The sequence below is a fragment of the Podarcis raffonei genome, chromosome 1 (genome assembly GCF_027172205.1).
Source record: "Podarcis raffonei isolate rPodRaf1 chromosome 1, rPodRaf1.pri, whole genome shotgun sequence".
In the NCBI taxonomy this organism is placed as follows: Eukaryota; Metazoa; Chordata; class Lepidosauria; order Squamata; family Lacertidae; genus Podarcis; species Podarcis raffonei.
In genome coordinates, this window is record NC_070602.1 from 4,340,760 (window position 1) to 4,368,134 (window position 27,375).

General features: G+C 48.0%; 2 protein-coding genes and 1 long non-coding RNA gene across 4 annotated transcripts in view; 2 read left to right on the top strand and 1 right to left on the bottom strand.

The window, feature by feature from the left end:
- LOC128402032 (uncharacterized) overlaps window positions 1–27,375 on the top strand; it is a 132,470-nt gene that overhangs the window by 53,129 nt on the left and 51,966 nt on the right. The gene's annotated exons all lie outside the window — the stretch shown is intronic.
- GPR137C (G protein-coupled receptor 137C) lies at window positions 1,394–27,217 on the bottom strand. The gene is made up of 7 exons (XM_053365669.1): window positions 26,605–27,217; window positions 20,213–20,256; window positions 12,258–12,486; window positions 9,540–9,689; window positions 8,129–8,254; window positions 5,650–5,759; window positions 1,394–3,688 (listed from the first exon to the last, which is right to left on the bottom strand). The coding sequence occupies exons 1-7, from the start codon at window positions 26,953–26,955 to the stop codon at window positions 3,523–3,525; spliced, it is 1,176 nt and encodes a 391-aa protein (XP_053221644.1). The 5' UTR covers window positions 26,956–27,217; the 3' UTR covers window positions 1,394–3,522.
- The window catches only part of TXNDC16 (thioredoxin domain containing 16), a 46,728-nt gene continuing 46,097 nt past the window's right edge, over window positions 26,745–27,375 (top strand). For both annotated transcript variants that reach the window (XM_053365538.1, XM_053365520.1), the window contains exon 1: window positions 26,745–26,847. The gene's annotated coding sequence lies outside the window, so the exon portion shown is untranslated. The remainder of the gene's footprint in view (window positions 26,848–27,375) is intronic.

A 27,375-nucleotide genomic window follows, 5' to 3' on the forward strand; every position in this document is an offset into this window, starting at 1 on the left:
TTGCAGGATTTCTCCGTTTAAGTAAGAAGCTGTCCACGAGAACGAAAAGGGCGCCCACCTCTCGTCAGCCATCACTACTTCTCCGTTCTACACCCCCACCCTGCTCTCCTAACCGACAGTGGCTCCGATGAGTGGGAAAGTTCAGCTTCGGTCGACGCAGTTCAGTGCAAAATGTTGAATAAGGAGCTCTTAGCCCTTAACACAATGCCCTCCTCCCGCCTACAAAACAAAAATTATAAAGTGCTCCCAGTGCATTGTAAAACTCTTAAGCGGAAAAGAAAACGGGTGGGTGAGGGGGTGTTAATCTGCCTTTGGTGGGTGAAAGAGTACAGCACAGAGTTCGAGACACGACTTGTTTCACCCGAGTCAGGGATCAATCAATGCCGGGGGGGGGGTCCTAGTCACACATTAGCTTGCGATGGGGGGGGGAGGAAGAGAGAGAGCGCATATCCTGATGCGCAACACCAATGTGGCCTTTTTATTAAAATTTAGCAGCTGTCAAAATCTCACATGTCGACACTAACATGTTTACGAATCGCCCCCCGCAAAATGGCCACCCTGACCGGGCCCCGATGCAACGCTAAAAACCATAGTTTACTGTTGCAAGAGAACAGCTCGGGTGCTTTTCCCTAACGCAAAGCGCAACATGAGGTTTCCTTCAAAACACAGTTTATGAAGCTGGCTTGTTCCAATCAGATTAGCCACAGGTTAGCACTCGGACGCAATGCTAAACTGGTTAATTTAAATTGCAGCGGAAGCTACATTGGAGGAGGAGAGCACAAGTCTGGCAGGGTGAGGACCCTAGGCTTGGCCCTGTAACACTAAACTAGGGTTTAATGTTATTATCTCAATCTGCAGCCACTCTTGAAACATTGCCAGCACTTTGGTGTGACTTCAAAAACCGGTGTAACATGTAGTTTTCCTTCTCAATCTGTGAACAGGTGATACAGCCATTATTCCAGCCAGATATCCTCACGGGGTATCAGAATTAGCTTGCGAATTGAAAGGGACAGCTACACAGTTCTACCCCCGGGAAGATATCTTGAGGTTTGAAAAGCAAAAGAGCTGCTGGAATGATAAATGTTCCCCTCCTAAGCAAGCGCTTACAGATGGCACCTGAGGTTTTCCTCCATGAATACCTTGAGGAGGGGAATATCCTTTTTGTCCTGGGGCTGTTAAGAGTCTGCTAAGGGAGATGAACCGTCACACATTTCCCAAAGCAGCCTCTGAACTAAGTCCCAAAGAGCAGCAAAATGCCCTGGTTGGTCAGAGTGAGCTGAGCAGAAAAAAAAAAACAGTCAAGAAATCTATGCAAAGTCAAGAAATCTGGGGCTACCCAGCCCAATGGGCGAGGAATAAATAATAAAATCATTATTATTAATATTACACAAGACGTCTGAATTTGTGAGCACAGTGCTAGGAAAGGGCAAACGTCTCCCAGCAAGTCTTTGACAGCTTAGCGTCACTTGGGAGTGGAATTTGCTGACAACCTCGATGGCTTTAGGCCCCCAAAACAGCTACTCTGCAACACATGACCTCAGCCCAGGGGTGTTTCTTTGTGGGGGGGCGGGGTTTGGACCCACCAGGTGCTGCTGAGCTACAGCTCCCATCAGTCCCAGCAAGCACAGCCAATGGCCAGGGATGTTGGGAACTATAGTCCAGTTGATTGGTGAAAGATTCCCCAGATCTCTGAAGAGGCTGAGCTGCAAGCAGGTATTTGGGTGAAGAGCTTGTGCAAGAACCTAAACTTGTTCGGGCACTTTCGCAAGCACGACACCCCCCAACAAATTTTAAAATCGGCAATTTGTGCTGAAGTCAAGTTCACTTCAAGCAGGCATGGCCAAACTTGGCCCTCCAGCTGTTTTGAGACTACAATTCCCATCATCCCTGACCACTGGTCCTGTTAGCTAGGGATGATGGGAGTTGTAGTCCCCAAAACAGCTGGAGGGCCATGTTTGGCAAGATACTGCCTCCTACCTCTCACTGTTAGGGATAACTCAACCTGGTTCTCAAACTGCCTGAGAAGCAGAATGCACGCAACCTTGTGGAACAGAGCTCCGGCTCAGATCTGAACTTCTATGCAATGGGGACATGTCTTCATTCCGTCACAAGGGAGCAGAATCAGATTTTTGCAGCCAGAAGGTGGTGGAAATGACCCAATATAAGAAGGGGTTCATCTAGCCTGCCTCTTGACCCTTAGGGAGTCTTCACTTTATCCCACTCAAGAGTGTACATTCCCAGCTTGGATTTTTAAAAAATGGAGGGATTGCAGCTTCTCTAGACAACACAGCTGTGTGCATTATAAACAGGCAACCGCCCCCTGTCCCCTCTGCTGAGAAGTATGACTGCCATGAACTGCAAAATCTTCCAGAAGATGCATCAATGGCTACACTTCTCTATTAAGAAGAAGCAGGGAGTAAAGGAGAAGAGGGAAAGTTTTCTTCAACTCTGCTAGAGAGTGCAACCAAACTTTTTCTCCATTGCAGATGACAGTGCTATTTCGTGATTGCTAAGTAGTCCAGATGCTAACCGTGCTTCTTCCCGACTGCTAAGCGAACCCTAAGAAGGCTCTCCCATCCCGGACCACACCTGTAGCTGGCTGGCTAAAAGCAGCCGAGGTATCAACCTCAGCTGCTTCTGCAATATCCATATCAAGCATGCAATTAGTCCTCATGGAGCCATTCTGTCTTAAAAATCAAAATAAAGCACCACTGAGTAACAGCTCTGCTTTCCCCAGTGTGTGAACCAAGTTTTTTAGTTTTATAAATCAATGCTCAACATAAGTCAGTCGGTCGCAAGGGGCTTCATACCACATGCAAAAAAATATCGATATGAAGAATTGGCTTCAACAGCCCCAGGAATAAACAGATTGATAGTAAAGCATAGCTGCAACGTAACTTAACCCTTGTGAGACCACGACACTTGTGCCACACTTGTTAACATTCTTTCTTTTTTGTGTGTTATGGTTTCCCCATTTTAAAACTCTGAAAAGTTTGGAAGCAAGGAATTCCCCACCCGACCCGAAACGTCCCCACCGTTAGTACGCAGAGATGCTCCAGTCATCGCAGGAAGACCAAACAAACTTCCCCAGCTATGGATGTGCAATTAAAAGGGTTACCCAGAACCGTCTTCACGAGCTGATGGAGACAGTTGACTGTCAGGGAAAAGGAGAGTTCCTTGGGAAAGTTCGGTTAAAAGTGCAAATTATCAGCCATCAAGGTCTGCTGTTTTCGGTTGCCAAGGTATCGTCCTCTGGAAGGCCTGACCCACTGAAACGAAATACTATAGGGCTGTGGTTTGACCTCGCCGGCTTCCATCATTGCAAGTACCGCTTGGCAAGAAGAGTTGGCTTTGCAAAGCTCCCGTCCTTCCGTTCCCACGTCCCGGAAACTTCGGGAGCCGCGCTAGGTATTTGGGGACCCAGCGGGGAGCTGCCGCCCAAGTCCTGCGCACCTGGTTGGAGCCCCGCTCCGTCCGCTTCTCACCCAGGCGCAGCCCCCCAGAGGCACGCGAGTTCCAGTCCTACGGCACCAGGCGGGGGTTCGGGTGGCTTCTTGAATCCAGGCTCCCATGGGTGAAGAGCAGCGGGGCCACGTCCATCGGAGGGGCCACCAACGGCGGGATCATGGCGCAGCTGTCGCTCCCCGTCAAGGAACCGTACCAGCCAGAGCTCTGGGGGGTAGCCAAGCTGCAGAGAAGGAAGAGGACAGGAGGGAAGTCCTGCAGGTCCGGGAAAACCAATCCAAAACCAAATGCACCAATGAAGGAATGGGTTTCCCAAAAACTGACTGTGCAGGCAGTTTGAAACTGCACCAAAATCCCTATTTTTCCTTAGCTAAAATGCTTTAACTTGAGCTCGTGAGCCAAAAACCCAGCTGTATAAACAAGTGCTCAGAGCCCTCTCCTTTATCAGTTTGTGACGGCAAGAATGGCCTTGACTGTACCAGTAGAACAGGGAAGACACGTCTGTGCCTTATCTTATATCCTGACCACAAAGGCGCACAGACCTAGTCTGGGAACAGCGCCAGAGGGTGTTCTTGGAGATGGTGACCTCTTGCTCCAAGATAAGAGTAGGAACAGGAAGATCCTTTTATGGTCAGAAGTACAGGAAGGAATATCCTTTTATGGTCAGAAGTACAGGAAGGAAAACCCTTTTATGGTTAAGAGTGCCGGAGCACCTGCGTGTACAAGCTGACGTGGCTGGATTCCTGGGGAAGGGGGAGAGGGTGCCTGGAGGATATATATACTGCATGAAATTTCTCATTTCTTTGGACTTGCTGTGGACTGACCACGCAAGTGCCTTTCTTCTGTTCCGGAAAGCAGAAATAAAGAACTCTTTCTCTGAACCAACCCTCGGTGTCATTTGACTTCCTTCCTCCTGTCCGGGAGCAACGCAGACCCAATCGGTGAACTCCAATAAGGCTACACCTAAACCAGTGAATGGCCAAACTTGGCCCTCCAGCTGTTTAGGGACTACAGTTCCCATCATCCCTGACAGCTGGTCCTGTTAGCTAGGGGTGATGGGAGTTGTAGTCCCAAAACAGCTGGAGGGCCAAGTTTGGCCATGCCTGACCTAAACAGTCTTGGCCCAGTGTACCTGAAGGGGTATCTCTGCCCCCATTATGCAGCCCGGACACTTGAGGCCCAGCTCCGAGGGCTCTCTGGCAGTTCTCTTGCTGTGAGGCAGGGTGGATAAAAATCAATGATTTTTTTTAAAAAATAAAAAATAGGATTTTTCAAAATTTAAATCAGGTTTTTTAAAATTTAAATCGGATTTTTTTTATTTAAATTGGATTTTTGTACTAAAATGCTTCTGGAGGAAAAATCTTTCTAAAGCTAGTTTTCTGTTTAAGTTACATTATAGTCTATTTAAGTTACGTACGTTTTTCATGTGTTCTAAAACTTAAGTCTTCTTTATAAAATTACTGTTTAACCACAGCAGTTAACAAACATGGATACATATGCTATATTGTTATTGTTTTAGTTAAAGAAATTGTTTATATTGTTAAGGAACTGATTATTTTTCTCCTTCCAATAAAGTACAAATATAAACAGTTAATTGATTAAACCTCACAATAATTTCATAATTACCTGCCTATGTATTTCTAATAGTATGACCAAATCAGAAAATTTTGATATTGTAAAAGCTACTCTGAAAATTTATTATTCCAAAAACGAAACCTTCATCTGGTTGTAAATATTAAGACTACCAGCAAGAATGAGAGTTTCTGTAAAAATAATAATAATGATTTAAATCAAGTCTTACTGACTAGTGATTTAAATCCATTTGATTTAAATCAAATCCACCCTGCTGTGAGATTATAGGGAACCAGGTAGAGGGCCTTCTCGGTATTGGCACCCACCATGTGGAACACCCGTCAATTAAATAAACAACTACACAACTTTCTAAAGCAGGCATAGGCAAACTTGGCCCTCCAGCTGTTTTGGGGACTACAACTCCCATCATCCCTAGCTAACAGGGCCAGTGGTCAGGGATGATGGGAATTGTAGTCCCGAAAACATCTGGAGGGCCGAGTTTGCCTATGCCTGTTCTAAAGCACGTGCTCTACCCACTGAGCCATACAGCCCTTCCCTACGCTTTGAAGTGGGCTGCCGACAAAACACCCTCTCCCCCGTCAACCGCACTACCTTCCTCCGCTGAGCCTCGGAAGGTCGTCGTCACTGTCGTATCGCCTTGGATTGTCGAAGAAATAGGCGCGGGAGTTGTAGCTGTGACTGTTTATCATTCCAGCCGGCGCCTGTTTGGTTAAAAGGGGCTGTTAGCCAAGTGAGCAAAACAGACAGCGATCTTAGGACATGGGTCTGGGGTGCAGACAGTCTTGGGAAGCATCCCACTTAGGGGGCGATGGGGAGGAAAGTCTCTTTTAATTTCCTTTTCCTCTTTCAGTGTGTGTGTGGGGGGAAACCTTGCAGAATTTGCAACGTTTGCTTTGATGTAAAAATGTGTGGAGCTTAGCATTAGCTGAAAAAATAACTCGTTAAACAAATGTGCTGCCAAAGAACTGTAGCACACAGCCCTCTGTTCTGGAGTAAGCATATCAGTATGGAATGAATGATGCTTTGCAGGGTTAAAGAAAGCGAAAAATGGTGTAAAAAAAGAGGTAATATACATTAGACACAACAACCTAGAAAGAGTAAAAATTTTAAGGTCTTAGGAATAAAGGAAAGAAGTCAGTATGTATATACACCGTATTTTGCACTTATAAGACGCACTTTCCCCCTCCTAAAAAGTACAGTGGTACCTGGGGGTTACATACACTTCAGGTTACAGACTCCGCTAATCCAGAAATATTACCTCAGGTTAAGAACTTTGCTTCAGGATGAGAACAGAAATTGCGCAGCGGCAGCGGGAGGCCCCATTAGCTAAAGTGGTACCTCAGGTTAAGAACAGTTTCAGGTTAAGAACGGACCTCCAGAACGAATTAAGTACTTAACCCAAGGTACCACTGTAAGGGGAAATGTGTGTGCATCTTATGGAGCGAATGCAGGCGGGAGGCTCTACTCAGCGCTCCCTTTAAAGTGCCGTGTGGAGCGTGTGTGCGGTTCTTTTGAGGCTTTTCCCCGAGGAGGGAGAAGGGACTGACGGGCTGCCCTTCTTGGGGAAAAGCCCCCAAGAGCCGCACCATAGCTGTCAACCGTCCCTTATTTGGCGGGAAAGTCCCTTATCCCAGCGCCGTGTCCCGCTGCTGTCCCTTCTTGATGATGTCCCTTAAATTTCCCCGGTTTCCAAGGAAGCAGCTCCTCTCCCTCTCTCCCTGCCGGCCAGGGAGGAGGGAGGCTCCAACTGTGTTGCTTGGCTGCGTTGCTCACCCAATAAGGAGTCTAAGAATGACTGGGGGGTGGAGCTTGCATGCCTTGTGCCGATCCAATCGGCCGCGTTGCCTGGGGACTCGCCTTTGCTCAGCGCTTCCCAGCGGAGAGGTGACGGTGGTTTTCCTTGCTGCATCCCCTTTGCCGGGTTGCTGCGCTGTGGGAACCACCGCTTGAGGCTTCGTTTGGCTGCTGGCTGGGCTTTCTGCCTTTGGCTCGGAGGGGCTCAGAAGTCAAACATACCTGTGTTCTGAAAATCCCTTATTTTGGCTGCTGATCCCTTATTTTTGAGGCTGCCGGTCCCTTATTTTCAAACCTGCAGTTGACAGCTATGGAGCCACACACACACCAAACGCTCTTTAAAGGGAGTGCAGCTCTTGGGGGAGCCTTAGCCTCTCCCGGGCAAGGGGAGCCTTCATCCCGCTGCCCTGCGGAGGCTTCAGGCAGCTATCTCTGGCTTTTGCGCGGTTCTGTCCCTCCCCCCACCTTCCAGAAAAGCCCCCAAGAGTCGCGCTCCCTTTAAAGAGTGTGCGGCTCTTGCGGGAGGTCGGGGGAAAGCCAGAAGACTTGCTTTCGCTGAAGCCAGGAGGGCAAGAGGGATCAGTTTGCACCGATCCCGCTTGCTCTCCTGGCTTCAGGGATAGCCCCGCAAAGCCTCCTGAGCGAAGACGGAGGAGCGCTCCCTCTTCGCTCAGGAGGCTTTGCGTTCCTTTCTTATTTCTTGTTTCCCTCCCCTAAAAACTAGGTGTGTCTTACAGTCCGGTGCATCTAATAGAGCGAAAAATACGGTATGTATGTAATGATTAGATTAGAATGATTATATGGTTTTATTTGTAGATGTGCGTTTCTGTTTTTTGTGTTCTTTTTTCTTGTTTGTACTGTTTTATTTTGGATTCAATGTTTGTAATTTTTGTTGTCGTTTTGCATTGAAAATAAAAATAAGAAAAGAAAGAAATGTAGCACACACACACCCCCCACCGCCAAAATCCTATTTTGGTGGGGTTTTATCTTACGCACAACAAATACAGATGCGCACAACTCCCTCTCAGTGGTGAAATTTTGTTTTCCTCATGGTCTTCAATACCCCACCAAACAAATATTAAGCCTCTCTTGGATACACTGTGCGGCTTCTTGCCACTTCCATTACTTCCGCTCTATCAATTTGTTTGATTTGCTTCAACAAAATCTTTTTTAAAAATAATAATTTCCTTTCGAAATGGTCTTCACAGTTTGAGGGGCACGCTCTGTTTTTAACTGGGAAAAGTAGTTGGTCTGCGCAAAGCCTGCGTGATCGTACCAGGTTCTGTGCGATCCTCTGAGCCCGGAAGAAGAGAACCAGGAATGCTGTAGGGACAAATTCCCAGAGGAACAAGACGACCCCAAAAACCACGTATTCTTCGCTTCCACCTTCTCCGCCTCGAACCTGCAGGAACAGGGCATGCATTCAAGTCCAGCACTCAAGGAGACAGGTTACAGTGGCCAGGGGTCAGCAAACTTTTTCACTATCCCTCAAACCTTGTGGGGGGCCGGACTATATTTTTTTTGGGGGGAAATGAACGAATTCCTATGCCCCACAAATAATCCAGAGATGCATTTTAAATAAAAGCACACATTCTACTCATGTAAACAGACTAGGCAGGCCCCACAAATAACCCAAAGATGCATTTTACAAATAAAAGGGCACATTCTACTCATGGAAAAATATGCTGATTCCCGGACTGTCTGGGGGCCGGATTTAGAAGGCGATTGGGCCAGATCCAGCCCCCGGGCCTTAGTTTGCCTACCCATGGGCTACACTGTGTCTGGGACTGTCCTTCGAGTACAGACTTCCATTGTGGGACGCCTCTTATTTAGAAGATTCAGGACTGATAAGAGAGAAGGTACTTTTCAACATGGTGCACAGTTAAACTATGGGACTCATTGCCACAGGAGACCGTGACGGCCACCACCTTAGATGATGATGATAGATAGATAGATAGATAGATAGATAGATAGATAGATAGATAGATAAATAAATATAATAATTTATTTATACCCCACCCATCTGGCTGGGTTTCCCCAGCCACTCTGGGCAGCTTCCAACAGAATATTAAAATACAATAACCTATTAAACATTAAAAGCTTCCCTAAACAGTGCTGCCTTCAGATGTCTTCTAAAAGTTTGGTAGCTATTTTTCTCTTTGACATCTGCTGAGAGGGCGTTCCACAGGGCGGGTGCCACCACCGAGAAGGCCCTCTGCCTGGTTCCCTGTAACTTGGCTTCTCGCGGGGAGGGAAGCGCCAGAAGGCCCTCGGTGCTGGACCTCAGTGTCCGGGCAGAACGATGGGGGCGGAGACGCTCCTTCAGATATACAGGACCGAGGCCGTTTAGGGCTTTCAAGGTCAGCACCAACACTTTGAATTGTGCTCGGAAACGTACTGATGGGCTTTAAAGAAGGATTGGACAAATTTATGGAGGAGGAGCGGGCTATCAAGGGCTGCTAGCCACGAAGGCTGTGCTCTGCCCCTACAGTTGGAGGCAGCAAAGCTGAATATCAGTTGCTGGAAACGACCTTGGAGCGGGTCTTGTGTTCGAATCCTGACACTGGGTTTCCCACAGGCATCTGCTCAGCCAATGCGAAGACAGGATTTCTGGACTAGGCGGGCCACTGACTCTTCTTCTGTTCTTATATGGAAATTCGAAAACACCTGGATCAAAGCCCACTGACCTTATCCGAAAGGTTATCCCAGCCATAGTTGAATGGGCTGGGCACGTGGTCCGGGGAGATCGCCACCGCCACCAGGTTATAGAAGGCCCTCGAGGAGTACAGGAGGAGGACGACAGAACCCACAAGCAAGGCTTGGCAGACAGATGTGCCCTAGTTTTTTTAAAAAAAGAAAAACACATATACACTGAAAGAGGGCATTAAAAATACAGGAAGCTGGTGCTCAGATCTTTCTTCTTAAGTGGTTGTTTGTACGCTGGGTAAATTGTTCACGAGAGAACTGAACCGGAAGAGATGTTCATCTTTCTTTCTTTTAAGAAAAACAGCTTTTAAATATTTGAACATGCCAAGTTCACAAAGAATCAGATGCGACAGAGCAGGAATCTCTTACTCTACCAGCCTCGAAGATGGAGAGGATGCTCTTACTATTTTATTATTTGGCCCAGACACTTACCGTATTTTTCGCTCTATAGGACGCACTGGACCATAGGAGGGGGGAAAAAGGGGAAAAAATTTTTTTCTTGTTCTCCCCCTCTAAAACAAGGTGCGTTCAAGAGCAGGTCGGGAAATAGCACAAAGGCTGTGCGCAGCCTTGCCGCTGCCCCCCAAGCTTGTGGGGCTGGCAGCGGGGGGAAGCGCTGTTTTCCCCCACCGCCAGCCTCAAAGATCCCTGAAGCCTTTGGAGCTCAGCTGCACTCCAAAGGCTTGAGGCTTCGGGGACATCCTTTGTAGCCTCCGAAGGGCAGCGGGGGGGGAGGCTTTGCGCAGCCATCCGGCTCCCCGGGCTTCGGGCTGCAGGCTGCTATCCGCAAGCCTTCAAGGTGCACTCCCACAGCACTCCAAAGGCTTGCGGATAGCTTCCTGAAGCCTGGAGAGCGAGAGGGGTTGGTGCGCACCGACCCCTCTCGCTCTCCAGGCTTCAGCGAAAGCCTGCATTCGCTCCATAGGACACAAACACATTTCCCCTTCATTTTTGGAGGGGAATAAGTGCATCCTATAAAGCGAAAAATACGGTATTTTCAGACACGAGATAAAAGCAACCGGTTCAGGCATGGAGCGAGGGGGGGGGGAGGCGAGACGCCATGTCCTTAGAGATCATCGCCCAGGGTAGAGACCCGTCTGTTCTCGCTTCGGTTAAGCCCATAAAGCTCCGTGCACAACGGACTGTGCTCCATGAATAATCTATGCTAATTGATGCAAATTTATTCAGAGCTACTTTGGTGTGTTTTTTTTGCAGGTTCCGTACGGGCAGCCTGCTCTTCCAAAACCAGATACGTGTTGGAAGTTGAGAAATGGGCTGCGGGGTCACGGAACGTTCACAAACATTCCACAGAGGCATGAAAGGGAAAGAGTCACAGAGGCAGGTAGTGTCCATAAAAAGAGGAGTTGAGGATGGGCAGGGTAATGAAAGTGGCTCTTGCTCTGCAGTGAGACTCAATAATAATTATTATAATAATTTATTATTTGTACCCCGCCCATCTGGCTGGGTTTCCCCAGCCATTCTGGACAGCTTCCAATAAAAGATTAAAAGTACATTAAAACATCGGTCATTAAAAACTTCTCTAAACAGGGCTGCCTTCAGATGTCTTCTAAACGTCAGAAAGTTGTTTATTTCTTTGACATTTGATGGGAGGGTGTTCCACAGGGTGGGCGCCACCACCAAGAAGGCCCTCTGCCTGGTTCCCTGCAACTTCGCTTCTCGCAGCTAGGAAACTGCCAGAAGGCCCTCGGAGCTGGATGTCAGTGTCCGGGCAGAACGATGGGGGTGGAGATGCTCCTTCAGGTATACTGGGCCGATGCCATTTAGGGCTTTAAAGGTCAGCACCGACACTTTGACTTGTGCCCGGAAACGTACTGGGAGCCAATGCAGATCTCTCAGGACAGGTGTTATGTGGTCCTGGCAGCCATTCCCAGTCACCAGTCTAGCTGCCGCATTCTGGATTAATTGCAGTTTCCGGGTCACCTTCAAAGGGAGCCCCATGTAGAGCGCATTGCAGTAGTCCAAGCGAGGGATAACCAGAGCATGTACCACTCTGGCGAGACAGTCTGCAGGCAGATAGGGTCTCAGCCTGCGTAGCAGATGAAGCTGATGAACAGCTGCCCTGGACACAGAATTAACCTGCGCCACCATGGACAGCTGTAAAATTCATGTTAAATTGCTGTTTTAGGGGTCGTTTTTAAAAGTCTGGAACGGATTAATCTGTTTTGCATTCCTCTCTATGGGAAATCGCGCATTGGTTTTGGAACGCTTTGGTTTTGGAACGGACTTCTGGAACGGATTAAGTTTGAGAACCAAGGTAATAATAAATAATAATGTTGTTGTTGTTGTTTAGTCGTGTCCGACTCTTCGTGACCCCATGGACCAGAGCACGCCAGGCACTCCTGTCTTCCACTGCCTCCCGTTGTTTGGTCAGACTCATGTTTAATAATAATAATAATAATAATAATAATAATAATAATAATTTATTATTTATACCCCGCCCTTCTGGCTGTACCACTGTACACAAAGGAAATGAGTTCTTCAGCCTTAAAGCTGGCCTTGCCTCTACACCCTGGTGTGTGGCAGATTCCAAGATTCAGGGATAATTCAATTTTCCACTTTAACAACCACACCCTAACTTCACGGAGACCAGCCACTCAATGTCCTTCTTCGGAAATGGGAGACTTTAAGGCGAGGAAAAACAACAACAACAAACCAACCCACCAACCCATCTCCCTTACCTTGGACTCAAGGTAAGCATTGGCCGAAGACATTTTGGACAGCTTGCACATGAAACAGGCGAGCAGGACGGCGCAGAGAATGAAGAGGCTGTCGTTGATCAGAGCCCGGGTGAACACCGTCCACCGCAGCTGGTCCTCAGGGAGGTCGCCGTGCGCCAGCAATGCACACGTCAAATTCACAAAGACGAAGAGGAGGCTGGTGAGGATGGAGCCCACGTATAGGGTGGCCCTGGAAAGGGAAACAGAAGGTTATCCCATCCGTGTCCCAACGTGGTCATCAGACCGCAGCTGCTGTCTTAATTGACGCTGCCTGGGAGGAACGGGACATAGCCAGGGCCGGATTTAGGTTTGATGAGGCCCTAAGCTACTGAAGGTAACGGGGCCCTTTCGATGTCCAGCTGTCCTTTGTCAACAACAAATTGTCGCTGGTTTTTGTGTTGAATATATGCTATATGGTAATTTGTGGACCTGATAGGTATCTCAAGCCATTTGCACATTAACAGTCCGTGCAGAATGTAGGCACCCTATATATAGAAAGGAGCAAACCAGTGATATTTTAGGGAGCAGGCTAGCAGGGGGGGGGGCCCATGACTTACATCACAGGAGCCTACACAACACAAAACACTGTTGCTGTATGTAGGTTTTATTTCATTTGTTTTTTATCTTATATTTTGGAGATGTACAGCCAGCTTTTCTTCCTTTAATTTTTTTTGGGGGCCCCCAAGAGAGTGGGGCTCTAAACTATAGCTTGTTTAGCTTATACATAAATCCAGCACTGGGAGTCGTAATCCCATTTAACAACTCTTGGGTTGGGGCAACTGGCTAAAATGTTTCAATTTTAGTTCCTCGGTTTTGTTTTCGTCGGGGTGGGGTTGGTTAAATGTTTAGTTGGATGTTATTTTAATTTGGGTATAGATGTAAACTGTTTATTCTTATTCTTGGTTTCTATTGGTTTATTTATGGTCTGTATAAGAGATTGCAGTTTTTTTTGTTTTTTATTTTGATAAGAATTTTTATTAGTTTTCAATTACAACAATCCAATAGCCTCACTATAACAATGCCAATTATAATGCAATTAATAATAGCAATCATTGAGATGCCAAATTATACAATTTAGGTGCCCCCCCCACATGCTAGAATTAATGGTTTGATGATTTTCTTTGTTTCTGCATTTCAAAATCTGATAAATTTTAATAGATGTTCTGGTTTTTTATGTTTAATGTTTTATTATGTTTTTATATACTCTGTAAGCCACCCAGAGTGGCTGGGGAAACCCAGTCAGATGGGCAGGATGTAAATATTTTTTTAATTTATATTTATTATATTTATTTATATTTATATTTATATTATTATAGCGATACCTAGAAGCACCATGTTGGCTATTCCTGCCTTAAGGCGCACTAAGACATTAGCTGCAGGAGACAAAGGGGAAGGAAAGGGGGCAGAGAGGACCCCAGTGGGGCGAGATGGAAGCCAAGTGGGGAAAGAAATCTGTTCAACTACAGAGCGTTAAAAGCCAAACAAGTTCAAGATCCATCAGTATTAGATACAGTGGTACCTCGCAAGACAAATGCCTCGCAAGACGGAAAACTCGCAAGAAGAAAGAGTTTTCCGTTTTTTGAGGTGCTTCGCCAGACGAATTTCCCTATGGGCTTGCTTCGCAAGATGAAAGCCCATAGGGAAATCTCCGGGGACAGCGGGGAAGCGCAGCGCGTCTTCCCCACTGTCCCCGGACCTCTTCCGAAGGCTGGCGGTGGGGCGGAGAGACCACCTCCCCCAGCCAGCCTTCGGAAGGCTGCTCCGAAGGCTGTTCTGAAGGCTGGCGGTGGACCGCCAGCCTTCAGAACAGGTCTGGGGACAGAGGAGAAGCGCAGCGCACCTTCCCCTCTGTTCCCGGACCTGTCCTGAAGACTTGCGGTGGGAGGAGGGTTTTCCTCCCCACTGCCAACATTCAGAATGCTGTTCTGAATGTTGGCGGTGGGGAGGAAAAACCCTCCTCCCACCGCAAGCCCTGGGAACAGAGGAGAAGCGCTGCGCACCTTCTCCTCTGTTCCCGGACCTGTTCTGAAGGCTTGCGGTGGGGAGAAAAGCCCTTCTCCGCACCGCCAGCCCGGCAAGCGGTTTCCATAGGAACGCATTAATTGATTTTCAATGCATTCCTATGGGAAACCGTGCTTCGCAAGACAAATAACTCGCAAGAAGAAAAAACTCGCGGAACGAATTAATTTCGTCTTGCGAGGTACCACTGTAAAGCGCTCTCAAAACCTGTGGGTTGTATTCAGCATAGCAATAAGGTGAATGGCCTACCAGCAGAAGGATTTATCCTTCCACTACAGAATATTCTCTCTTTCTCTCCCTAAATCCACTCTGTTTCTTTTAATTTTAACTCTTATTATTATTTTTTATTGATTTGTTAGCAACAACAAGTGCAAACAGACAGAAAACAAAGAATCAAAGATTTAAACCATAAAAGCATTTGCAGGCTGGAAGGTCAAAGATACCATGCAGCTCCAAAGGGATAATAAAGTATTAATCCATACAAATATCCCATTTACAAACAATTAAGATTTATAAAAGTATTGCCCACCAGTGAGTTCCATGATTGAGAATAAAGGCGCTATATAGTCTCAAATGAACTGGACATTTGTACATACTGGTGGCACTGAGTAACTATGTGCCTCTTTATTTGTATAAGAAATAAAATAACCCCATGTATTTTTTTAAAAAAAGGGCCATTTGAGATCTCTCCTTCATATACTTTTGGTTTATCAGATGTCTTCTCAAAAAGGGGCATTTGTCCAACCCCTTGAATACCAGCAATCCGAACTATTATAATAAATATTTTTTTATTTATACCCTGCCCTTCCCGGTTTAAAAACCGGGCTCAAGGCAGCTAACAGCAAATATAAAACATTGATTAAAATGTGACTTAAAAACAGCATAAAACACAACATAAAATGCAGCATCAATATCAATAAAATCCAAAAATTCAGGGGTCATTTTGGGGGTGGAAATCCCAGTCTGTAGACACTGAATGATCACCAGGGCTAACTGGCCAAGTTGGTCCTATTAGGGGCAGCAAGGAAACCAGGGAAGAATTTACTGTATTTTTCGCCCTATAGGACGCACTTTTCCCCCTCCAAAAATTAAGGGGAAATGTGTGTGCATCCTATGGAGCAAATGCAGGCTTTCGCTGAAGCCTGGAGAGCGAGAGGGGTCGGTGCGCACTGACCCCTTTTGCTCTCCAGGCTTCAGGGATAGCCGCCTGAAGCCTTTGGAGCTCAGCAAGAGTCTCCTGGCTTCAGCCAAAGGAACCCGAAGCCTTTGGAGCGCAGTGCGAGGTCCCACTGTGCTCCAAAGGCTTCAGCTACACACCTGCCTGGAAGCCAGAGGAGAAACAGAAGGGTCTCCTTCTGTTCCTTCTCCAGCTTTGCTTTAAGGGGCGCTGCGCAGTTCTCCTTCGCAGGAGAGGCGCTGCGCAGAGAGGGAGAACTGCACAGCGCCCCTTCAGCCACGCACCTGGCTTCTGCCTTAGCTGCGCGTAGCCTCTTCAGGCAGGGGAAGCCTTCATCCCACTGCCCTGAAGAGGCTTGGCGCGGTTATCCCAGAAGCCAGAAGAGCCACATGGTATCCCAGAAGCCAGATCCCTCTTGCTGTTCTGGCTTCTGGGATTCAAAATAATTTTTTTCTTGTTTTCCTCCCCCCCAAACTCGGTGCGTCTTATCATCTGGTGCGTCCTATAGAGCGAAAAGTACGGTAAACGTGGGGTCCCCAAAAGGGTTTCTTCATAGAAGACGAAAGGGGAAAAGGGAATAGAGGATCAGGCTAATTCAAATTGAAGGCCAGGCGGAATAGCTCTGTCTTGTTAGAATAAAAGGTCCTCCAAGATTTGGCAAGATTTTTCTCACCTTAACCCCTAATTTTTTTCTGGGGGTTTCCCCAACCCTCCGGAGCAGATTTGGGGATGGTGCAGTTTGCATGTACGGAAAAGCGATGGACTGCACCCAATGCATCCAATGATGGCAAGCGATGGGCTGCACCTCACAACGGTTGGGAGGAATGTTTTTGCCAAAAATCTCAGAAACCTCATCAGGAGGGCTTTAAACTGACTAATGTGGGGGAGGGAGACAGTGCTCCTGAAGGTAGGAGTCTATCAATTGATGAAGATGATCATCCAAATGTCATAGACCGAATGGAGCAAACAGCACGCAGACCTAGTGGTGAGAGGAAAAAATCCTTAAATAAGAGACACGGGGGAATGATTAATGGACTTCAATGTCTGTACACTAATGCGCAAAGTATGGGAAATAAACAAGATGAGCTTGAGCTCTTGGTACAGCAAACTAAATATGACATAATAGGAATCACTGAAACCTGGTGGGATAAGTCCCACGATTGGAATGTAATAATGGAGGGATACAATCTATTTCAGAGAAACAGACCAGACAAGAAAGGAGGAGGAGTGGCATTATATGTCAGGGATGTGTATACCTGTGAAGAGAGCCAAGATTTAGAACCTCAAAGCCAAAGTGAGAGCATTTGGGTCAAAATTAAGGGAGAGAAGAATAACAGTGACCTCATTGTGGGAGTTTACTATAGATCCCCAAGCCAAACGGAGGACATAGATGATGCCTTCCTGGAACAGATGGCCAAGCATGCAAAAGGAAGGGAGATAGTAGTAATGGGGGACTTCAATTACCCGGATATTTGTTGGATGTCAAACTCAGCCAAGAGCATAAGGTCAAACAGATTCCTCACTGGCCTTGCAGACAACTTCATTGTCCAGAAAGTGGGAGAAGCAACAAGAGGAACAGCCATTTTAGATCTGGTCCTAACCAATGTTGATGACCTGGTTAGTGGGGTAGAAGTGGAAGGATCATTAGGCGCGAGTGATCATGCTCTTCTGAAGTTTACTATACAGCGGAAAGGAGCAGCCAAGCATACCAGGACTCAATTTCTCGACTTTAAGAAAGCCGACTTCATAAAACTTAGGGAAGTGCTGGGTGAGATCCCATGGACAGTAATACTAAAAGGAAAGGGAGTTCATGATGGCTGGGAGTTTGTTAAGAGGGAGATAGTAAAAGCACAACTTCAGGCAATACCAATGAGACGGAAACATGGAAGGTGCCTAAAGAAGCCAGGGTGGCTATCTAAAGAACTTTTAACTGAGTTAAGATTAAAAAAGGTTGTGTACAAAAAATGGAAAAGAGGGGAAACCACCAAAGAGGAATTCAAACAAATAGCCAGCACGTGTAGACACAAAGTCAGAAAAGCTAAAGCACAGAATGAACTCAGGCTTGCTAGAGAGGTTAAAAGCAACAAAAAAGGCTTTTATGGGTATGTTCGTAGCAAAAGGAAGAACAAAGAAACAGTGGGGTCACTCAGAGGAGAAGATGGTGAAATGCAAACAGGGGACACAGAAAGGGCTGAACTCCTCAATGCCTTCTTTGCCTCAGTCTTCTCCGATAAAGAAAACAATGCCCGACCTAAAGAATTTGGAGCAAATGATTCAGCAGAGGAAACACAGCCCAGAATAACTAAGGAGATAGTACAAGAATACTTGGCTAGTCTAGATGTATTCAAGTCTCCAGGGCCAGATGAACTGCATCCAAGAGTATTAAAAGAACTGGCAGATGTGATCTCAGAACCACTGGCAGTCATCTTTGAGAATTCCTGGAAAACAGGCGAAGTCCCGGCAGACTGGAGGAGGGCAAATGTTGTCCCTATTTTCAAAAAGGGGAAAAGAGAGGACCCAAATAATTACCGCCCAGTCAGTCTGACATCAATACCAGGGAAGATTCTGGAGCAGATCATTAAGCAAACAGTCTGTGAGCACCTAGAAAGGAATGCTGTGATCACCAATAGTCAGCATGGATTTCTGAAAAATAAGTCATGTCAGACTAACCTGATCTCATTTTTTGACAGAATTACAAGCCTGGTAGATGAAGGGAACGCAGTGGATGTAGCCTACCTTGATTTCAGCAAGGCATTTGACAAGGTGCCCCATGATATTCTTGTAAAGAAGCTGGTAAAATGCGGTCTTGACTATGCTACCACTCAGTGGATTTGTAACTGGCTGACTGACCGAACCCAAAGGGTGCTCATCAATGGTTCCTCTTCATCCTGGAGAAGAGTGACTAGTGGGGTGCCACAGGGTTCTGTCTTGGGCCCGGTCTTATTCAACATCTTTATCAACGACTTGGATGATGGACTCAAGGGCATCCTGATCAAATTTGCAGATGACACCAAACTGGGAGGGGTGGCTAACACCCCAGAGGACAGGATCACACTTCAAAACGACCTTGACAGATTAGAGAACTGGGCCAAAACAAGATAAATTTTAACAGGGAGAAATGTAAAGTATTGCACTTGGGCAAAAAAAATGAGAGGCACAAATACAAGATGGGTGACACCTGGCTTGAGAGCACTACATGTGAAAAGGATCTAGGAGTCTTGGTTGACCACAAACTAGACATGAGCCAACAGTGTGACGCGGCAGCTAAAAAAGCCAATGCAATTCTGGGCTGCATCAATAGGAGTATAGCATCTAGATCAAGGGAAGTAATAGTGCCACTGTATTCTGCTCTGGTCAGACCTCACCTGGAGTACTGTGTCCAGTTCTGGGCACCACAGTTCAGGAAGGACACTGACAAACTGGAACGTGTCCAGAGGAGGGCAACCAAAATGGTCAAAGGCCTGGAAACGATGCCTTATGAGGAACGGCTAAGGGAGCTGGGCATGTTTAGCCTGGAGAAGAGGAGGTTAAGGGATGATATGATAGCCATATTCAAATATATAAAAGGATGTCACATAGAGGAGGGAGAAAGGTTGTTTTCTGCTGCTCCAGAGAAGCAGACACGGAGCAATGGATCCAAACTACAAGAAAGAAGATTCCACCTAAACATTAGGAAGAACTTCCTGACAGTAAGAGCTGTTTGACAGTGGAATTTGCTGCCAAGGAGTGTGGTGGAGTCTCCTTCTTTGGAGGTCTTTAAGCAGAGGCTTGACAACCATATGTCAGGAGTGCTCTGATGGTGTTTCCTGCTTGGCAGGGGGTTGGACTCGATGGCCCTTGTGGTCTCTTCCAACTCTATGATTCTATGAAAGTTAAGAGGGAGGAATTCCCACTTCGCTAAGGCATAAAATTAGTTGAGTACGTCCCCATGAATCCACATGGCTTTGCCAAGAGAGCACCATCTGCTTCAGCTGTGCTACAATTATTTATAGGAAGCCACAGCAAGAGTGCTGGGAAACTGTATTGGACTCCAACTCCCATCAGCCCCGGCCAGCATGGCCAATGGTCAAAGCTGACACGAGCTGTAGTCCCAAAGACCTGGGAGGCACCAGGTTCCTCCTTCCCAAACAGAATTCCTTCGAAATGCAGGCCACGTCAAAATGAAAGAAAGGAAGAAAAGTTGTGCTTTCCCGAAACCGTGTTTTTATGCCAAGAAGGCTGAGCGGCTCAGATGCCGCTGCAGACCCTTCGGGTGCCTTTGCGCATTTATCAAGCCACGTTGATTCATCAGCGGCAAATTTTAACCTGCGATTAAAACCTGCGGTAACTAATTTATTGGGACACGGGTGGCACTGTGGGTTAAACCACAGAGCCTAGGACTTGCCGATCAGAAGGTCGGCGGTTTGAATCCCCACGACGGATTGAGCTCCCGTTGCTCGGTCCCTGCTCCTGCCAACCTAGCAGTTCGAAAGCACGTCAAAGTGCAAGTAGATAAACAGGTACTGCTCCGGTGGGAAGATAAACGGCATTTCCGTGCGCTGCTCTGGTTCGCCAGAAGCGGCTTAGTCATGCTGGCCACATGACCTGGAAGCTCCCTTGGCCAATAAAGCGAGATGAGCGCCACAACCCCAGAGTCGTCCGTGACTGGACCTAATGGTCAGGGGTCCCTTTACCTTTCCCTAATTTATTACAAGGCACCCCCCCCAAAGGTTAGACTCACTTGTATTTGTTGAATTCGGCGGCACACTTCACTTTGAAGATCACCTGTTCAGAAAGAGAGAAAATGTGGGTTTGGGTGACATTTTCCCCTATTCCATCATAGGGCTCCCGCCATATAGCCTTTACGTTGTGCATTCGTTACGATGTACCAGTGATTCTTCAACTTCGTTGGACTGGTCATGTTGTGTGGATGCCTGATTATCATTTTCCAAAGCAACTACTCTATTCTGAACTTAAAAATGGAAAGCGTAATGCTGGTGGTCAACAAAAGAGGTTCAAAGACTGTCTCAAGGCAAATCTTTAAAAATGTAGTATAAACACTGACAACAGGGAAACACTGGCCTGCGAGCGTTCCAGTTGGAGAACAGCCTTTCCCAAAGGTGTCATGGGCTTTGAAGACACTCGAACTCAGGACGCAAGGGAGAAACGTGCTAGGAGTAAGGCACACTTGGCAAATTCACACCGTGATCAACTCCTGCCCAGAAACCTATGTCCCACCAATGTGGAGGGACGTGTGGATCCAGAACTGGCCTCCACAGTCACTTATGGACTGACTGTTAAAACTGTGTTTATGGAAGACAATCTTATTTGGCTACAAGTGATCGCCAAAGAAAAACAACTTATCCCCATGATGCACGAGGAAACCAGGAGCTGTTTTCTTTTGAATTTTCTGCTAGGTATGAGTCCTAGTGAGCACTTTGCCCCAGTGTTCCAGCATCCACACTGACAGCTTCAGCTGCTGCTTCGATCTGGAGAAATTTGAATTTTGGAGCCTAGCTGTGTTTCTGGTCACGTCTAGGTTTGAGTAGTGCGAGTTAAGGACATACAAACTGCCTGCTGTGTTAAGTTGTGGGTGAACATATCAGACGACACAGCGATTCTTCAAACAGCTCTTGTTTACTCACAGGCCAGAACAGAACTGAACTGAAGGGTTCAGCCAGCCTGCTTATATAGAGCTCCACTACAACACAACAGTAACCACTTTCTGTAACTATCCAATCACTGAACGTCACTTTCAATCCCTTATTTGCATATGTGGACCTGAGTGAAAACTGTCTACAGTATCCCCCTGCTGGCCCAGGGTGAGAACTTCAGTACATAACATGCCACTGGCCCCTCCAGCCCAGCATCCCATTATCACAGTGGCCGACCAGTTGCCTGTGGGAAACCAGCAAGCGGGATTCGAGCACAAGAGCCCTTATTTTGTCAGGAGCCAGAGTCAGGCAGAAGTCAACAATAAAACAATAAGAAGGCACGCTTGGCAAACCCTCACCATGTTCAACTCCCGCCTGGAAACCAATGGAAGGATGTGTGGATCCAGAATTGGCCTCCACTGTCACTTCTGGACTCATTGTTAAAACCATGTTTATGGAAGACAATCTTAGCTACGAGTTACAGATAGGTAGCCGTGTTGGTCTGCCATAGTCAAAACAAAAAATTTTTTTCCTTCCAGTAGCACCTTAAAGACCAACTAAGTTAGTTCTTGGTATGAGCTTTCGTGTGCATGCACACTTCTTCAGATACACTGAAACAGAAGTTGCCAGATCCTTCTATATAGTGAGAAGGTGGGGAGGGGTATTACTCAGAAGGGTGGTGGGAATGGGTGATTGGCAGATAGCTGTGATGAGCCTGTTGACGACTCTTAACGACTGCAATAGGTCTTACAGGAAAAAGCAAGGGGAGAGAAGGTGAAAAATGGCTTTGTCATGTATAATGAGATAAGAATCCAATGTCTTTGTTCAGACCAGGTCTCTCCATGGTTTTAAGTTTGGTAATGAGTTGCAATTCAGCAGCTTCTCTTTCCAGTCTATTTCTGAAATTCCTTTGTAGTAAAACAGCTACTTTGAGATCTTGTATAGAATGTCCTGGGAGATTGAAGTGTTCTCCTACTGGTTTCTCTGCACGCCGGCTCCCTCGGCCAATAAAGCGAGATGAGCGCCGCAACCCCAGAGTCGGTCACGACTGGACCTAATGGTCAGGGGTCCCTTTACCTTTATTACTGCCTTATACCCAGAGGTCTCAGGGCAGTTCACAACAAGACCACAACATATAAAATCAAACCAAAAGCACAAACGCAATACCTCCCCCCCCCACCGCACAAAGCTACTTTCTAAAAGGGTGTTGGATGTCAGTAAGATCAACCAAAGGGTGGTTAAAAAGGAACGCTTTTGCCTGGCGCCTAAAGGTGTGTAATGAAGGCGCCAGGTGAACTTCCCTGGGGAGAGCATTCCACAGACGGGGAGCCACCACAGAGAAGGCCCTGTTCTTGTGTCGCCGCCCTCTGGACCTCTAGAGGAGGGGGCACATATCCATGCATTTTATTTGTTCCCAGTTACACCTCAGTTGCAATTTGGATTGCATTGGCTTGATCTCCCCATCCCTGAATTTTTATGTGGCAACAACTCCTTGGGGACAGGGGACTTCTCAAAAATCCCTCCGCAAACATGCACAGGCTTGAGCAATGGTCTTCCTTTCTGAGTAAGTGTGCACAGGGTATGCTCGGGGTTAATCATCAGTCTCAAGTCTTCCTTCTCTTTGATACCGTCCTGTCCATGCAGCCAGATTTTTAGACCAGTTTCCACCATCTATCTCTAGGAACTGAAGTTAAGACTCCTTGCTCCGTGGTTAACGTGAGATGTGAATTCATAGCTCATAGAGTTCAGGAGGAGGCAACTGCGGCAGATTCCACCTCAAGCTGCCGTTTTGAAAGCTGGCTTCCCCCTTCGAGTCTGGTTGAAGAAGAGGACCCTGCAAGCTTCAGATCAGCGATAGATTTCCCCCTCCTTCAGAACTAGTGCTTCTAATCTGCAGATTTGATCTTAAAGAGCTGTTCCATCAGTTAACCCTGTAGTCTAAAGTCAACAGGCCTGCCTTGCTCCTGCACCCCATAATATATCAGCTCAATCTTTAGACCTGCAAACAAACTGAATGCAGTTTAAATGTGGAGTGCAGATACACCTAGGAGATCATTGTGAGACAGAAGGAGCTTGTCCTTCCCTAAACTCATTGGTCTCAAGCTGCTCTGCTTCCCCATGCTTCCATATCCTTAATTAACACTAGATTCTGAGGGGAACACTATGGAGAAAGAGCTGGTCAAATACCGTATTTTTTGCTCTATAAGACTCACTTTCCCCCTCCTAACAAGTAAGGGGAAATGTGTGTGCGTCTTATGGAGCGAATGCAGGCTGCGCAGCTATCCCAGAAGCCAGAACAGCAAGAGGGATTGCTGCTTTCACTGCGCAGCGATCCCTCTTGCTGTTCTGGCTTCTAAGATTCAGAATATTTTTTTTCTTGTTTTCCTCCTCCAAAAACTAGGTGCGTCTTGTGGTCTGGTGCGTCTTATAGAGCGAAAAATACGGTACATTTTGAGAAGCCCCCAGAGGCAGAAAATCCAGAAACGAACCCAATCCCCAACTTACTAACCATCAGGGGACAGTCCATTTGAAATTGCCCTATGCACTTTGCAGAAGGGCACAGCCAATGGGTGCATAACTTAACATGCTCTGTGGCTCAGTGTCAGAACATCTTTCTTGCATGCAGGAGGTCCCTGGTAACTCCAGGTAGGGCAGGGAGCAGCTTCCATCTGAAACCTTGGAGAGCTGCTGGCTGCCAGTCAGAGTAGAGGTGTCCTGCCATGGAACACAGCTTTTCTTGTCGCCTTTACCGCCTCACAAGCACCGTATTTTTCGCTCTATAAGACGCACTTTTCCCCTCCTAAAAAGTAAGGGGAAATGTGTGTGCATCTTATGGAGCAAATGCAGGCTGCGCAGCTATCCCAAAAGCCAGGAAAGCAAGAGGGATCAGTGCGCACCAATCCGTCTTGCTCTTCTGGCTTCAGGGATAGCAACGCAAAGCCTTTTGAGCGCAGCGGGAGCGCTCCTCCCTCTTCGCTCAAGAGGCTTTGCGTTGCTTACTTGTTTTACTCCTCTAAAAACTACGTGCTTCTTATAGAGCGAAAAATACGGTTCATCTTTACCCAGGGAGGAATCAGGGGACACAAAAGGTTAAGAGCAGGGGTCGGCAAGGTTTACCTCGCCTGGGCCGGTTCACTCCAGCAGAGAGCCCTCTGTGGGTCTGAGTGTGTGCACGAAACGCGCATGTCCGCGATTTCCAGTGTCTGCGCAGACACGGTTTTCGGCATCAGCATGCGCAGACACGATTTCTGGTGCCGTGGAAGCGAGTCCCTGCGCCGCGATGGTTTAGCACAGCGCTCAGGGACTTGCCCAGTGGGCGGCTCAGTTCATGGGCCGGTTAAACGACTTGTGGCCCATGGGCCTTAGGTTGCCAACCCCTGGTTAAGAGCCTGCTCTTCAGCGAGGTCTGGGTTGACATTTAACAGTTTTCAAGCCCAATACTCTTAAGTCAGACCTTCTGAAGAGCAAGACTCTTCTAGCCCTTCTCTTTCATAGCCTTAAAACCTTGCAACCAGCATGTCATGTTTTAGTAACAGCGCTAAAACCAGCCAATATCGCCCTGATCACTTAGCTTGCCTTCGCAAGGATTATGGGATGCCTATGGGTGATGCCAGGAAGCAGGTGGCGTTGTGGGTTAAACCACAGAGCCTAGGGCTTGCCAATCAGAAGGTCGGCGGTTCGAATCCCCGCGACGGGGTGAGCTCCTGTTACTCGGTCCCAGCTCCTGCCCACCTAGCAGTTCGAAAGCACATCAAAGTGCAAGTAGATCAATAGGTACCGCTCCGGCGGGAAGGTAAACGGCGTTTCCGTGCGCTGCTTTGGTTTCACCAGAAGCAGCTTAGTCATGCTGGCCACATGACCCGGAAGCTGCGCGCCGGCTCCCTCGGCCAGTAAAGCGAGGTGAGCGCTGCAATCCCAGAGTCGGCCACGACTGGACCTAATGGTCAGGGGTCCCTTTACCTCTTATGGGTGATGCCACCTGCAAATGTCACCCCCTCTCCTCGGAAGGTGCGGCACAGTATTTTGCGGTCCATCGATCCTATGCACACCCATTTGAAGAGCAACACCACGCTCAGCGGTGCTAGAGGATTGCAGCCTTAAGGTTGCTACTCCCGCATCAACTCTCAGTCGCCACCCCAGAGAGAGCCTGACGAAAAAAGCAAGCCTTGAGAAGCCAGTGCTTATTTTTTACCGGGGATAACAGCCTCTCTCTCACTCGTGCTCATCACGTGAACATCCCTGGGAGAATGAAATCATTGTTGACACCGCATCCTAAGTGACAAGACACTTTTGCACACACAGAGAGAGGGAGTGTTGTCCGAGACCCAAAACACACCCACCCACCAAAAGAAAGGAAATTTTAAGGAAATTCAGCCAAGTGCTGTAGAGTGGGGGCATCATCATGTTCAGACAAGGGGTGCCAAAACTGAAATCGGGAGAGAGGAGGAGGTTTGTGTTCAAGGCTGTATGTAGGTCCTGGGTACCTGCCTGCAAATAAGCCCCAAAGAACCTGGTGTAACCTACTGCCAACTCAACAACGAAGGGGTTGCAATGCAATATGCTCAACTGAACATCCAAACCTTGAAGCCAGATAATTGAATGTTGTTTGGTTTTGGGGAGTTTGCAGGGGTTTGGAAACTGCTGATCAGCAAGAAAAAGGGTGGGAGGGGTAGGAGATTAACCCCAGCAGAAGGGGGGGGGGAAACAGCCACAAAAATATTTCAGTTCTGACCCTTTCATCTTCTGGATTATAGAAAGTGGCAAAACTCGCTTACAGTTTTTAATAGAATAGAGTTTCCTAGGATGATGATGTGGAGATGCCATCAAAAGGACTAAGCAGGTAAAATGGAAATAGGGTTAATAGTCAGATCCTTTCAAAGGTCTTTGACACTGGAGGAGGAGAGAAAGCAAAACAGGGAGAGGAGGAATGCAGCAACAATGCGGGGGGGGGGGGGAAGAGGCTCCGGAGCGATGACGTAATGGCTGACAGCGCTCCCTGCCCCAGCTGAGACAACCTGGGAGGCTGTTGCTGGTGCTCTGCAAGCACTGGCCCCCTTATTTGCAAGAAGAGGGAGGAAAAAAGCACATATATTTTACATGCACATCTAGAACTACAAGAGCTCTACACAGCAAGCCCGGGTGCGCTTGCAACCTCTGCAAAAACTGCAAGAGAGAGATCACACAAGCCAAGGCTTGCAGGGGGAAAAAAACCTTTTGGGTTTCTCCAACACCAGCAGGAGGAGGAGGAAAATCCATCCCAAGTTTTTTTGCAGATGCACCAGAATGTGGTAAACAAGAAGAGGCAAACAAGCCGGAGGAGGAGGAGGAGGAAGGGGGGGGCGTGCCTGGGCTGCCGGGTGCGCGCGCGCTTGTTTTGTCCTGCTGTTTTTAAAACACCATGCAAAAAAAATCCAAACAAACATATATTGATTTGAAAGACAGAGACGCCCCCCCCATCCTCTCTCCCCATCCCACTTACCTCTGCAAAATAGAGATTGAGGAGGCAGCCGGTGGCGAAGAGGAGGCAGCCGGGGAAGCAGAAGAGCAGCCAGCGGGGCAAGGGAGGCAGCCGGGGCTGGCGGTGGGGCGGCAGGAGGGCGCCCTGCAGGTAGCAGGAGAAGAGGACGGTGCGCAGCGCCGCCCAGAGCAGGCAGAGGAAGAGGCAGACGGTGCGGTAGCTGAGCCGCTTCTCCCGGTAGTAGAGGAGCAGCCAGAGCTGCAGGTAGGCGAAGAGGAAGAGGCCGGCGTAGAGGAGCGTGTGCAAGGTGCTCAGTCCCAGGGCCAGCGGGGAGCGGGGATCGGGGCCCGGATCGGGGCCCCGCAGCACCATGGCACCCCCGGGGCACCCTTGGGTGCCCTGCAAAGTAACAAACCGGGGGTTGTGCAAAGGGATGCGTGGGTGGGTGGGGTGCAAAACTGGGGGGAAGGGGTGCCTTGCACCCCGCAACGGAAAGGCTCACAGCTCCATGCAAATCCAGCTTCAAAAATAACCCATATATATAAGGATATTTGCCCTGCCAGTGAACCTCCCGCCCGCCCGCCCGCCTGCAGCGCCGGCTCGGCTCTCCCCGAACCAGCCAACTCTTCCCTCCCTCGCTCCAGCTGCGAAAGAAACAATCAGCTGAGCGGCCGCGGCGATTTGAGGCGCTCGCTCCGGGCCACGCGCCGCTCGCCATTGGCCGCCGCCCAGCTCCGCCCACCAGAGGCCCGCCCGCTGGCTGCCGGGCCGCGTCGCTCAAGGGGAGGAGCC

Coding starts and splice junctions, on each gene's coding strand:
- GPR137C (XM_053365669.1), bottom strand. CDS start 26,955: ATGGTGCTGCGGGGCCCCGATCCGGGCCCCGATCCCCGCTCCCCGCTG. Junction 8,255..9,539: donor GGGATAACCTTTCGGATAAG/GTCAGTGGGCTT, acceptor CTGTTCCTGCAG/GTTCGAGGCGGAGAAGGTGG. Junction 5,760..8,128: donor AGAGGATCGCACAGAACCTG/GTACGATCACGC, acceptor TTAACCAAACAG/GCGCCGGCTGGAATGATAAA.